We start from the raw sequence: 14,404 nt of genomic DNA, 5'->3' as shown, positions 1-14,404 counted from the left end.
GGATTGATTGCCCTCCCCCAACTGTACTCGCCCAGACCAACGTTTATTGATGCCTTCGAAGTCCTGGGGCACAAGGAGCACAAAACTAGGACCACCCGGAACCTGCCTACTCTCCAATTGTTCGAAGATTAATAGATAGCGGACCTCTGCGTAAGTAGCCTCGATGCGAAATGTGGAATGGGAAGGTCAAAGGTACAGGTAAAAATGCTCGGGAGTTGGGAGGCTGAGAAAGTAGAAGGAGCTGGTTGGTGTCTGAGCCAGGTCAAGATGGATGGATATGGATGGATATGGATGGGAAATTCAAAGGTATGGAGGAGGAGCCAGCAAAAGTGAGGGCAAAACCTCAAACAAGGCAGTCATGAGTGCAATACAGTTCATTCTAGCAAGTAGAACATCATTTCTTTCTTTAGCAAATCACTGGCAGTGGATATTGCTACCTACTCAAACTCAACAGGACTTAACTTCTCCCTTACCCATCTAGTCAAACTACTCCAGTAATTTCATCCCCTTCCCTCCATAGAACATTGCCTTCTCTATGACCTCCCTGAAATCAGAAACCAAAGGAATGAATAATGAAAGCAAACCAAAGCAAATGCTTGTCACCAGATATTGGAGAAAGCTAGAGTAATTTTTACCTTTGTCAAGCTTTAGAATGGAAATTTGACAAAAGAGGATTTTCCTCATAAAGTTGGTGGTACTGATCTTCCAAAGAAACTAACTTCTTCATTATGAAGGGTAAGCATGTTAATGCAGGTCTAGGACTTGGTTATGTCTGAATTTAGAAGTTAAAGGTAGGACACGTCCTCAGAGATCATGTAGTCCAACCTCTTACCTAAAGAGAATCTACTCTATAGCATCTGATAGAGGTATACCATACATTTCAGTAGTCCAAGGGAAGAGATCACTCTCTCAAAAGGCAGCCCGTTCCACTCTGGTAAAACCTTGTTTAAAAGTCTCTTATTGAGGCCAAAAATCACACTCCCTGGAGCTTATAAAGAATACAGGAGTAGTCTTCATCTCTTCATGACAGCCCTAGATTGAAGTCTTCATTCCTCACTAAGTCTTATCTGCCCCACATTAAACATACTCAGTTACTTCAGTGATTCCTTCTACAGTGATGTCCAACAGAATGTTGTATAATGATAGAAATGTTCTGCATCTGTACTGGTCCATATAATAGACAATGTGGATTGAGCACTTGCAATGTTGCTAGTGTGACAGAGGAAATGAATTCTGAATTTTATTTGCCAGATGTGGCTATGGCTACCATACTGGACAGTGCAGTCTTGATTTTCAAATGCCCTCTCCATATTGGCCACTCTCCTTTATATGCATTTGAGCTTGTCAATATTCATCAAATGTCTGATACCTACAATGCAATACTGACCAATACAGCCTTCAGAATAACTGTTTAACACCTGGACAGTATTTCTATTAATGCTTACCAGAGTGGTATTTTTTTTAATATCCAGAGAGTATATGTAGTTCCCACTGATAATCACTGGAAGTACTATTTTGTCAGCAATCCTAGTGCCTAAACTTGTATAACTGCATTTTTTTAATCTAAATAATATGACTTCACATTTCAGCTTTTTGATTTAGGTCCAGAAGCTTGGGTATGCCAAGTTAGGCATTTTCAAGCTTGTTTCAATATAGTCTACCAGTCCGCCCTTCCAACTTTGTGGCATTTATAGGTCTGGCATTACTGCCATCTGACCCATATGTAGTTGTTTACAATTTGCAAGGTACTTTTTCATCTATTAAATTTTGTCCTTATAACAACCTTGTGAGGTAAGCAAGATATGAAATCTGCATTTTATAGATGAGTTAGCTGAAGCATAGCAGGAACTGAATGGATGGAATCCTTCCCTTAAGCCTCTTCTAAGTATACTGTCTTTGTCCAAATCATTGACAAAAATGTTGAAGAAGACCTCCAGAAGCCAGGCTGACCCTGAATTCTTAAATAGCACTGACCGGTACAACAGTTTAGCAGGTCAGTTCCAGCAAAAAGTGTGATTATCCAACTCATGGGTTGCCATTCTGTACAAAAGGATGGTAAAAGAGATAGTCACCTGACTTACATAAATATTAATACTAGTCCCATGGGAAAAAAGCAAACGAGTCTTCGCTGCCAGAACAGTGCTACTTGTCGGTATCTACAAAGGGACTGTCATATCAACTGCTTAAAGAAGCCAAGTATCCCTCTCTTCCAAAACCCCCACGGGGCTGCATTTTATTATTATGATTCTTAGCGCATCCTATCCCATATTGTAATTGCTTATATACGTGTCTTATGAATAACTTCAAGTCATCCATTTTTGTAACACCCAGAACTCAACCCACTGCTGTCCATGTAAGAGACACTCACATTGGCAAAAGATACACCAATTAAAGTGAATATTCTTCCAGTAGTATCTGGCCCCCCTCCAAAACCAAACTGGTGACTAAAAGAGGTACAGACCACTGCCACATTCCTGCCAACATGACTGATTAAAATGCCCTTATATTTGACTTAGTTTCCAGCAGGTGCTGAGACTTCTGCTAGTTAAACCAGCCTTCATTGGATTGTTTTTTTCTGTGTGTTTTGACCAAAAAAAATAGAGTTCTCTAACAATCAGGTTAGGATACATGAAATAGGCTACTACTTAATAATATCAATCAGTAAGGAAAATAAATGATCAAGAAAACAAAACATCTGTCTGTAGGTCTTCCAAAAGAAAGGAAAAAGGACTAACAAACAAGAATATAGTGCTTTACCATTTACAAATCTTTCACATACATTCCATTTGACCCTCACAACAACCCTGTGAGGTAGGCAGCACAGATATTATTATTCTCATGTAATAGATGAGGAAAGTGAATCTCAGAGCAGTTTAACTGATGTGCCCAAGGTTCTACAGTTAGTAAATAATTTGTATTAATATCAGTCTTTGGCCTAAAAATGCAGCACCCAACCTCCCATCATACTTGCCGTACCTACTTCACAGGGATAATGAAGATAAAATGAATTCAAGACTAGAAAAAAACTTTGAGGGAAAAAAGCACTATATAATTATACCCGCAAACTATAATTTTCCACGATATATGGCTCATTCCCCTTTTCATCCTAGCTTGTGCATGAACCCAGAATTTTATGTTGCCTCTGTGCTGTGCTCAACTAAGCAACTAAGTAAGGCAGAGAAACAGTGCAATCCTGTTTAAAGTCATATAAATTACAATCAGGATAACTGCTATTATAGCAAATTGAAAATCAACACAGAAAGGCCAATGTACAAGTAGGACCCACTGAAGCACAGAGCAAGCAAGGCAACATCATCAGATAGGGCATGATTGCATAGAAGGAAAATGTGTCAGAGTTCAAACTGGCACACAGACGGTTATCTAAGGCAAAGTGGTGGCAAAGAAGAATTATTTGTTCCACATTATATAAACGAGCAAGATTCATGGGAACCCATGCAAAAACATCTCATGTCACACAGATCTCTCCAGCTGCCTATAGAGAATATAAACAACATTTTAAAGAATGACTATACCTGTGCTTATATCCTGAACTAACCCAAGAACAGCCCCCATGCTAACCTTCCTTGCTAAAATACAACCAGTACCATTATTCCTAGTCAGACTAATATACAGAATATCTTTTAAGGTAATGAATTAGATAGCTGTGTTTAGATTTTTTTTTTTCTTTTTTTTAGGATTCTCCTGCTTTTAAGACCCAAAGAAGGTTATATTGAGTTTTTATTGGTGATTCTGTGTGTTTATAACAGTTAAAGTGTGATAGGTGAATTTAACATATTAAAAGAGTTCTATAGCATCTGTTCAGAAAAGATTATATACTATACAAACTATTCAAGTCATACAAAACCATTTTTCAATGTCTTTTTCAACTGAGTAGAATCCTATTCAGCACGCTTCTCCTCCTGAGGTGGTTCATACTGAGCAAGCTATAGGGCAAAGACAGAGGATTTTAGGTGAATTTTATTCTAAATTGGGTAAAAAACTTAATAGTAACAAAACGAGTTAACTAATCATTGAATCAGTAAGTTTATATTAATAATCTATCCTTTTTAAACAATTCAGTAATTTACGATTAATACAATCAAACCTAATGAAGACTCTTTTTACATAAACTTTTAATATTACTAAACTAAAATTTAATTCCAATTCATATCTACACTGCTGAAATACTTTATATGTAATAATCTATATCTCCCCAAAGATGCTGTGGTTTATAAGGTACTTTCTTCCCCTCCACCAAAAGTTTACTGAACTTTCTCCTAAAAAGTAGAAAAAAAGAACTATGTGACATATATGAAGCGAGCCAGTCAATGAAGAGCTGCTAATGTCTTTGACTTAAAAGGTGCCCAAGAGTTAACTGGCATTTGCACAATGTGGAATCTGGGTAATTTAAGATATTGCGTTTTCTTTTATGCTAAGTTGTGGTTCCCTGGAAGAACACTAAGCTAAGATTTCAGTTGCTCCATTTAGCTGTCAGAGTTGAGAAGATAAAACATTACGAGAAATGCCTAGAATAATGTAAAAAATACATTACGTGATTCAGAGTGTGGTGAAACCTCAAAAGACTTAGAGTTGACTAATTTGAAGTTTATGAAAATTTTCACAGGAGTTTAAACAAAGAAAAAACTTCAGCACTAAACAAAATTGAGTGCAAACAAACTTACAGAGCCATTACAGGGCCACCACGCATGACTGTGCAGACTGCACTGCACAACTCATAAGAGGTGCCATTCACAAAACAATGGCCCTATACTGACCTACTTAAATCAACTGCTTAAGACTCTCAGAAATCTCCATTTACTTTTATAAGCAGCATGACCAATATTCTCATTTTTGTTGATGTAAGTTCCCAAGAACCTTTTCTTAACCATACTTGCTTGTCCTATTTATAATTTGTCTATGGTTTTCTAAACGGCATTAGTTCAGCCTTACAATTAATTGAGATTGATATTCACCCTCCTCCCTCCCCTACTGTCCATTTTAGTGAGGTTTTGATCACTAAAAGTAAAATTAATTTTTAGCATGAATTCTTTTTAAAAATTTACCTTTGTTTTCAGTTTTTTATTTTCTTCTACAATAGCTTCATATTTCTCTTTCATTTCTGCCAATTCTAGGCGAAGCAGCTCTATTTCTGGATTTTCTGGGGTAGCAGCTCCTAAGTGATGCTTTAAAAAACTAATATCAAAGTTAAGAATTTACTTGAGCTGAATGGAACTAATGAAATAGCCCAGTGTACCATCAATATCTCTGATCAGAGTCACCCCACCCTACCTCCCATATTTACCCAGAGATCATCATCCAAAAACTCAAAGGAAAGTAACTTTTTCAATAATCAAAAGTATTATAAAGGTTTATTATCTATGTGAAAAAATAAGAGTTCCAAAAATAAGGCCTTTTTCTGACTTGAAAGATGAAAAGGATACTCCAAAGCACTATTAGGTTTCTCTGGTTCTTCATATAAGGCTACCAATACTGCAAATCAAAAAGCAGAAAAAGCAACAATTAAAGTCTTAAATTTGAATGACTGAAGTTATAGTCCATAACCCAGTATCTATTAAGTGCCTATTATATGCCAGGCACACTGCTAGGACTGTCCATACTATGATCAACAAGACAGGCATGGACCCTTTTCTCAATGAATTTACAGTCTAGTGCAAAAGATAAGCAAGGAACTAGACAAAAAAAAATATATATATATCAAGGGACAATATAGAATGATGGGTTATGGGAGCACACTGGAAGAACGCCTAACTCAGCCTAGGGCACCAGGGAAGGCTTCCTAAAGGAAGGGAGATAAGACCTGAGACCTAGATGATGATGATGGTTGTAGATAAAATGGGAAGGGCAGGGGGCAACATACTGAGGAACTGAAATTCAAGTGTGGCTAGATAGAGTTATGAACAATATTGCAGGAGTATTCGCTATCAGTGATTGGCTGAAGAAGCTGGAAAGGTGGTCGGGGCAGACTAGGGAGAGGATCCTGCAAGTCTGGTTGGACTTTGATCCTAAGAACAGACACAGAAACATTTTAAGCAGGAAAGTGACTGGATCACTCTTGACTGCTATGTGGAAAATCAACAAGTGGGACAAGGATAAGAGCAGGAAAAGCAGTTAAGAGGCTGATGTGGTAATCACGTTGAAAAGATAGTGTGACCTGCACTAGGGTGACAGAGGGGTGGAAACAATGTAGATAAATTTGAGAAAAATTTAGAAGAGAATCAACATGGCTATGGTAATTATTGAAAAACTCTGAATTCAAAATATCCTTCAAGAATGAAGTTTCATACACGACATGCTAAATGACCTCCAACCAAAAACTTTACCAGTGATCAACATGCTCAAATCAACATTAACATATAATACTTCAATGGTTTCATATCCTATAGCTAGCTCACGTCAGCACTACCTTGCTCATCTTCTATTGAACAAACTCCTCCTAGGATTTATTGCTCAGATAAAACTCTCTCTAAACCAGGGGTTAAGTTTTTGTGCATGGAACCCTTTGAACAGTCTGATAAAAGCCAAGAAAACAAATTTAACTACACACAAAAAAATATGCATATCCATACCACAAGAACTCCTGTTTTAAACCAACTTACATGCTTCCCTTTTATCTTTCAAGAGTTTTAATAACTCCTCAAAATAAAATATGCAGTATGGAAAAACTCAAATGGGCAACTACATTTAACAACTTAAATTGAGTTCTGATAGTAACTCTTTATCTCTCTAAATATACTATCTTTTGAGACATTGATATATTTATACCACTACCCAATCCTCTTTCCTCCCTTCAGTATGTTATAGTACCTTCAACTTATTACCTTTTTCTTTAAATTATATACTTAAACTTCTGTTTCTTCCATTAATCTCCATTGATCTCTACTGAGTCCTAATTTTCTAAGACATGAATACACTTTATCCTTTCTTCCTCTTCTTCGCCCATCCTATTTCTTTCAACTTTTAAATTTCTGTCAGTGGTACAAGGTTGGTAATTACAGAACATAATGTAAATGTCAAGTTTCCTGTGCTTTTCTATAGATGGAATATACTTCCTTTAACTCAGACAAGAAAAACTCTATACCCGATGTTCCCCTTTTTGCCTTAGCAGCCAGGATTTTTAGAGGTTGATATAGAGTGCTCAAAATAACTAAAATGCCTCTTCTTCCAAATGACTTACCATCTTTATCTTTAGCCATCCTGTCTTACAGTGTTTTTAGTTTCAAATCCTCTTGGAAATAAGCTTAGTAAAAATTATAAATTAAATCTATGTAAAGTACCTATGTTTGAAGCTGAAAATCAAGTTTTAAATAGATCTCATCAGTAGATAGTATGTTGTCTGATGTTACTTAGGAAACTGGAAATCTAGTCTCTCATGAAGGAATATCCACATATGGCCACAGGCTGTTCATCTTCATTTACTTCCCACAAGGGTCACTTTGCTGCCCTTTACCATTATATCTTTCACTCCATCCAGCCACTCTGGCCTCCTTATACTTCCTGGAACTCTTGACATAACATACTATTTCATTCAGGTCTTTGTTCAAATATTAAGAGAGTAATATAAAATGGCATATCCAGTGTTCTTTATCCCCAACTTTACTGTTTTTATTCATAACACCACTGGCTGACATTATGTATTTATTATTAGTCCCCTAACTAGGATGTAAACTCATTTAAAGCTGGGAATTTTTCCCCCCACTGTTGTATCCCCAGTGCCTAGAACAGAGACCTGAATAAAATGGTTCAATAAATGAAAGAAATGAACTTGTGGAGTTTTTTTGAGGGGAGAGGAGAGATGAAATTCTAAGCATCTGTGTGACACTTCCATAAACAGAGCACAGCACTTTCGTATAGTCCCTTAATGTTGGCTGAAATTTATATGCAAAGCGATAGGGAAACTAGCACCTGAACCCAAGGTAGGTAGCAATTCAAAATTACCAGCCCATACTTGAGAATTTAAAGTCCTATTTTCTGCTATGATTCATAGTTCTCCCAGAATTTTCTCCTAACCTTTGCTTCTGGCCAAATAGCAGTTACCAAATTATTTCCCAGGCATTTACTGTTCTTCTCATGTGGACCCCGGTACTCATCCCTGCCAACTCTTCTACACCCTTGAAAGCCTCAACCAAAGAGTTGAGTGATACATAACAGACATTCAAATTACTGATGAGCTGATGAAATAAGCAGTACCCCAACTATCTCTTGGAACCCTCCAGCTTCAAGGACCTTATCTTGAAACCCGGAGGAAGAGACACAGTGTAACAATTTACATTTTAATAAGTAAAAACAATATAACCATTTTGATGTGTCCTCAAGCTTCTTTAATTATGAAATATGCACAACGTAGGAATTGACATGGACTGGAAATTGGGCTGAAAAGCCACAGCCTAATTGACTATGAATCGCCTAAATTGGAGATGAAGTCCACTTAGCTACTTCATAGCGCACTTTGAAATCGGTAATTTTTCCCACTTGCCCTTCGTTCGCGATTAAATGTTTCTTAACAGTATTTTGAGGACTCCGCAGAAACTGTGAAGCGGGAGGAACTGGGATCTCAAGGTCTTTAGCAAACATGCCCACTGCGGCTGCTCGAGGCAAAGCAACGGAAGTTGGAGAGACTTTGCAACAGCTGCAAGAGTTTCACTCCCGGCCGGGAGAGTGGTGGCCGTGAGCAAGGCTATCCGACTCGGGCGGCGTCCCGCAACCTAGCGTGCGCCGGTCCCCAAGGATCCCCAAGGCCCACCTCGCTGGACCCCGAACGCGTCCCACCTGTACCCGCTCCTTCCCCACGCCACGGCCCGTCATCGGGCGCAGCCCCGAGGAGCACGAAGAGGGTACGAGGAACCCTCTCTTACCCCATGCTCACCCTTAGTCAGTGTGTCCAGCACCCCGGACTTCTCCAAGTACCTTCGGAACTGCTCGCGCTTCGAGTCGGCGGCCTGAGGAGACACGGCGGGTCAGTGGCCGAAACCCGGGGGCCGGAGCAGGAAGAAGGCGCTGGGAGTTCGGCAAACCCCGCCTCTGCTTCGCTACCTCAGGCCCCCAAAACCTGCGCGCGCACCCCCACTCCCACCTGGAGCCGACCAGAGGCTCGCCACCGCCCGCACGCCCCCAGCCATGCCGCGCCCCCCTCACTTTGTAATGGGCCATAGTGACAGCGGCAGCGGCGTAGCTGGCGCCGGAGACCGTGGCTGGCGGGCTCTGAGCAGCACTGCTCATGCGCGGAAGGGCAGGCGCGCCTGCGCACTTGGGAACCACGGTCCGGGGTGGCCGGGGTGTGGCCTGTTTTCATGGCGACCGGGACGCTCTGAATGCCCCATAGTGGGCCGTTCCGAAGGAGGCTGCGTACGCCCGCCCATCTGGCTGGCTGAGCAGCACCTCTCTTTCCTCTTCCGGTCCCTGCCGCGATTCGGTTGCTTAGCGAGAGGCACGGTTTCGGTAACTTGAGACAAATGTCCAGGTGGGGCCAAAGATGGGCGTGGCCCCCGGAGGCGGGGTATGCGGAGCCCTGGAGCACTAGGGCTATTGCCGAGGCGAAAGAACTCTCGACACCGGTTGTGGGGGTACCTTTCTCAACTGGGACTTTGGAAGCTTTGGTAACCTACCCGCTGACTTCTTGCCTCTCATTCTGCAGGAGTGTTCACGACTGACGCAGGGCGACCCTTGGATTTCCAGTGGTTTGAGGAATGTGTTTAGAATCGTATCTTTCGGTTCTAGCTTTTATGTTTGGAGTTTCCTTGTTTTGTGGCCAATTTGACGTGGGCCTTTAGAGAATGAGCAGTAACGTGCTAATAACTAGCACTTTAGAGCGCTTGTTGTGGGCTAGGCTCGATATTAAAACATGTGTTTCTTAATTTAATCTTGACTCTCTACTTGTGATGTAGGAACTGTTAGTAAAGTGGTGCGGTTAGATGACCAGTTCGTAGTAGAACCAAGACTTCAATTTGGGCACCGAATCACAATGCTATAAACTGGTCAAAGAAAGCCACAGGTCTTTTTAAGATTTTATTTGCTAGATAACAACATGATTATGCACAAGACACATCAGATTGCAGCCTATAAGGACTAAGTTAAATCCCAGGAGCAAAGAAAATTTAACCAATGTCCAGAAATAAAAGATCAGTAACTAAAAAGAGGAATTAAGAACAATCTCCAAGGCTTCGAGAAAAAAACCTCGTTCCAATCCATTTAGCCTCAATTCTGAACATATGATTTTTCTAACATCAGTTTTCACAAATCCTGAAGGGAGCCCGTGAAAAAGTAACCCTGATTTGGTAATACTATGTCTTTGATTTTAAAACTACACCTTCACAATTCAGAATTTGAGTTGTTTGCTCTATATTGGTAATACTATGTCTTTTTTGGTAATACTATGTCTTTGATTTTAAAACTACACCTTCACAATTCAGAATTTAAGCTGTTTGCTCTGTACGAAATAAGTTTGCAGCTGTCTGTCTTAACAGCTGGGCTTTAGAGCTGCCCTTACCTGTTCTGTCTGTGCTTCGCCACCACTAGGCTACTCGTATGATAGGATAATATGCAGAATGTCTAAAAGCCAACAGCTGTTCAGATCTGAAGGTCTGTGGGAGCCCGCCTACTAATGAGGTTGTTTGTCAGCAACACTAAATGATTTGGAGGACAAGTGGTAGGATTATTGCAGGTTCTGACAAACTCCGATCCAAAGGACAACTCTCCTAAAGAATTAGGAGTGTCTGGAATATTAAGTGGTTGGAAGTCCCCTTGTAAAGGAGAAAGGGTTCTGATTGTGCCATCTCTGAACTGGCCCTTGAGGTTACCTTTAGGAGGTGACTCCCAGTTCTCATCTTCTATAGAGGGACTCAGTGTAGCACAAAGCCACCTCGGGGTTTCCATGCAGTTAGCTGGCAGAGAGAAAGCTCTTTGGGATGTCAGCCCCATGTGGTTGTCCAGATCTCTAGCAACACCTGGAATAGAACAATTACCTCTAGCATTCTGGTTCCTTTTGCTGTCTTTGCCATCAATTTTCTTTTCTCTTAAGTGGTTACCATTAACTTCTTTTCTAAATATTTTATGAGCATCTTCATTAGTACTTGAGCCGATGGATTGAATATGACTACAAGTAGTACTAAGTGTGCACTTCTCATTGGAAAGTACAGTTTCCAGTTCATCCAAAATACATTTTTCATCATTTCCTTTGTGATTGTCAGGATCTGCCTGAAATGCAGATAAATTTAAACTGGGATACACTGCTGTGTGTGTTTGCTTTTCCACTAACAGATTATAATCAGGTGCAGAAGAGAGTTGCTTCAGTGAATTTGCAGATGTGCTCTGATATTTGGCAAGATTTTGTTTTGACTTGTAGAATTCATTATGCTCATCCTTCAATTTATATCGTCCCCAAAGCCCTCTTTTAACCTTTTTAAAGCCTAAGTGGAAAATTTCTAGAACATTTAAAAAAAGTGAAACAGTGGCTATGGATTGCATAAATAATAGAAATATTGTCTTTTCTGTTGGTCTCGAGACAAAACAATCAATTATATTTGGACATGGGTGGCCATGGCATTTAAATAGAGGTTCTAAATGAAATCCATATAAAAGATACTGTCCAGTCATGAACCCAACTTCAACTACAGAGCGAGCAAAAATGTGTATCACATAAGTGCAAAGCAAAGTTCCTCTGAGTGGAGCTTTATTTAGTGTTCTCTCCAGCTGATAAAGTTCTTTCTCCAATTTCCTCCGATCCCCAGACACTTCAAACTCTAGCCCCTTCAGTTCTCCTCTCAGTTGAGCTTTCTCCCTCTGCCTCTCTTTCTCCAGAACTCTCAGTTGGTACAAAGCATGGCCCATGTAGACCAGAGATGGTGAAGACACAAATATCACCTGTAGAACCCAGTATCTAATGAGGGAGATAGGAAAGGCCTGGTCATAGCATACATTTCTGCAGCCAGGTTGTTCTGTATTACAGATGAAGCCAGACTGCTCATCATTCCAGACATTTTCAGCTGCTACACCCAAAACAAGCATTCGAAATATGAACAAGATGGTGAGCCAGATCTTTCCAATCATGGTAGAGTGGGTGTGAACTTCCTCCAGAATGCCTCCAAGGAAATTCCAGTCCCCCATGTTTATTTAGTCGGCCATCTTAGCTCTGAACCCCGTCACAAAGAAGGCAGATAAAGTCTTCTATTCTGACAGCGTGCTATTTCTTAAAGCAAACCTATAGCCAAAATATGAACAAAGTATCACTCAGTTTGCAAGTTGCTTTATTTTTTCCCTAGAGTTGTGATAATCTGTTACCAAGAATATATTTAAGATGTCAGGAATTTAAAATCACATGTTTAGACCTCAATGCAATGAAAAAAACAAAAACATGATACCTGGGGAAGGGTGTATAAACTCTATGAAAATAGAACTGTAGGATTTTCTATAAGAAAGGAGTCTCCTTAAGCAGAAGTTTGTTGTTTAATCTTTTAAACTCAGAGCTTTTGGAGAAGTTCCTTAAACTTGATTTGATCTTACAAATGTATTAAGATTATATTATATAAAAGTTATAACCAAAGTCAATAATTTTAAAATTTCACTTATACGCAAAGGAAAATGAATGTGTTTCATTTTATAATTCAGTAAGATACAGCATCTAATGAAACCAGAGGAAACATCTGGCTCTTGCTATAAGAATTTAGATTAGTTTTTTAATCCACATTTAAATTTCTAAATTCTAGATTTATGACAGTTTTTGAGCATTGTCAGAAGTCATTTTAGTAATATATTTGAGTATTCATAACATTTTTATTGTAATTTGCTATGAAAAATATTGTAAATTTTTATCATCTTAAAATGAACTCCAAAAATTTTCTACTATTTGGTATTACCAGGATGTTATTAGATATTACTTGAAATAAATGGAACATTACTGTGGTGGTGGTGTTATAGAAATTTTCATTGTAACAGTGTTTGACCTATTTAAGACATGTAGCTTGCTTTTGTGGAGGGAGCAATGGGGCAAGTTATAATTTACATGCTTGGATTATCAGCCAGTAGGTTTTATATTAAGGTTGATATCCTAGGATATCTAAGAGGAAGTACATCCCAAAGAAAAGAAAAAGGAATGAATATTTTCACTCTCATATAAAATATAAATGTATTATATCCCTTATAGAAAGGGAAATGTTACACAATAGCTACAAGATATAGGCTATGCTTTTTCATCACAAAATTCCTATGAAGTAATTATGTTGCTCCCCATTTTACAATGAGGAAACTGAGACACACCTTAAATGACCCAAAGTCACACAGCTAGAACTGGCATTCAGATTCAATCAGTATGGTTCTAAAGTCAGCTCTTAACTGTTTTAACTAAACTCTTATTTTCCTCTTTAAACATTTGAAATTTGCATGAAAGAGACATTAAGAAATCATGTTTACTCTTAAATTTTTAATTATTTAAATAGTGATAGCTTTGACTTTTTAAATAACTATATACAGTTAAAAAGACTTACAAAAGCATCAACCTTCTAAAATTTAGTTGTATTCCTGAGATAGAAAAATTTCTATTTGACTTTATTATGTTAGCAATAATATACTCTTTGACCCAACAATCCAAAGCACTTTAAAGTGTAAGCACATATTCATGATCATAATCATAACCTGAAAACATCCAAAATGATTATCAATACAAGAAAGACTATATTGTACATAATAAATAACAGTATATCCAGAGTGTGATACTATGCAAACATTAGAAATGATAAATACATAATAATATAAAAAGACATTTGATATATTGTTTCAGTGACATTTAGGTTATAACATTGAATAGTGTGGTCCTATTACTGTTAATTTACTTACATATAGAGATGCATGCAAAAAAGCCTAGAAAGATATTCATCAAATGTTAACTGATTATCTCTGGGTAGTGTAATTACAATTGACTTAACTTTTTATCATTTTTTTTTTTACCGTGAACACTTTACTTCTCTAATCACAAAAAGAAATAAAAGATTTTTTTCCCTTATAAGGGCATAGCATTTCCCGAAATAAGCAGCAGTATTATTTCACTACAAACCTTAGGTTCTAAAGCTTTCGTAGCAAATGATGTTAATACCAGCATACATAGATATAGTACTATAGAATTCAAAAGCGAAAGGTAAAAACATTTCAAATGGCTCTTAATTAGCTAAAACAGAGAAATTATTACAAACCTTTCTTAGTTTAGATAAATCTGAAGCAAATCATGCTTAGAAATTATACCACAGCCATCTTCAACTTATTTTCTGAATTTGTCCCTTTGCAGGTGTAGAGCAGATTCAGTTTGGTTCAGTGCAGTGAATGAGTCAGCCACCAGCTAAAATCCATTTTCCTATCAGCATATTCTTGCTTCTAAAACAGTGTTGTCCAATAAAACTTT

The 14,404-nt window shown here is 38.5% G+C and overlaps 2 protein-coding genes across 2 annotated transcripts; both read right to left on the bottom strand.

Moving 5' to 3' along the window:
* Positions 1 to 2,731: 2,731 nt before the first annotated feature.
* On the bottom strand, positions 2,732 to 9,286 carry MYCBP (MYC binding protein). Its single transcript, XM_011381338.2, has 5 exons — positions 9,154 to 9,286; positions 8,885 to 8,957; positions 5,442 to 5,490; positions 5,064 to 5,193; positions 2,732 to 3,944 (listed from the first exon to the last, which is right to left on the bottom strand). Exons 1-5 carry the CDS (start codon positions 9,235 to 9,237, stop codon positions 3,900 to 3,902), a joined length of 381 nt encoding a protein of 126 aa, XP_011379640.1. The 5' UTR covers positions 9,238 to 9,286; the 3' UTR covers positions 2,732 to 3,899.
* Positions 9,287 to 10,257: 971 nt separating this feature from the next.
* Positions 10,258 to 12,489, bottom strand: GJA9 (gap junction protein alpha 9). Its single transcript, XM_023523997.1, has one exon. The coding sequence runs from the start codon at positions 12,118 to 12,120 to the stop codon at positions 10,585 to 10,587; it is 1,536 nt and encodes a 511-aa protein (XP_023379765.1). The 5' UTR covers positions 12,121 to 12,489; the 3' UTR covers positions 10,258 to 10,584.
* Positions 12,490 to 14,404: the final 1,915 nt, after the last annotated feature.

This window comes from Pteropus vampyrus, unplaced genomic scaffold (genome assembly GCF_000151845.1).
Source record: "Pteropus vampyrus isolate Shadow unplaced genomic scaffold, Pvam_2.0 Scaffold435, whole genome shotgun sequence".
Taxonomy (NCBI): domain Eukaryota; kingdom Metazoa; phylum Chordata; class Mammalia; order Chiroptera; family Pteropodidae; genus Pteropus; species Pteropus vampyrus.
The sequence above is the reverse complement of the archived record's forward strand: the minus strand, read 5'-3'. Positions and strand labels throughout refer to the sequence as shown.

Bases quoted from the DNA above. Each gene is read 5' to 3' on its own strand.
- MYCBP (XM_011381338.2), bottom strand. From the start codon at position 9,237: ATGAGCAGTGCTGCTCAGAGCCCGCCAGCCACGGTCTCCGGCGCCAGC. The intron at 5,194-5,441 runs GTATCCTTTTCA...CTTTGATATTAG, and splicing joins AAACCTAATAGTGCTTTGGA to TTTTTTAAAGCATCACTTAG. The intron at 3,945-5,063 runs GTAAATTTTTAA...TTTGCCCTATAG, and splicing joins ATAAAAAACTGAAAACAAAG to CTTGCTCAGTATGAACCACC.
- GJA9 (XM_023523997.1), bottom strand. From the start codon at position 12,120: ATGGGGGACTGGAATTTCCTTGGAGGCATTCTGGAGGAAGTTCACACC.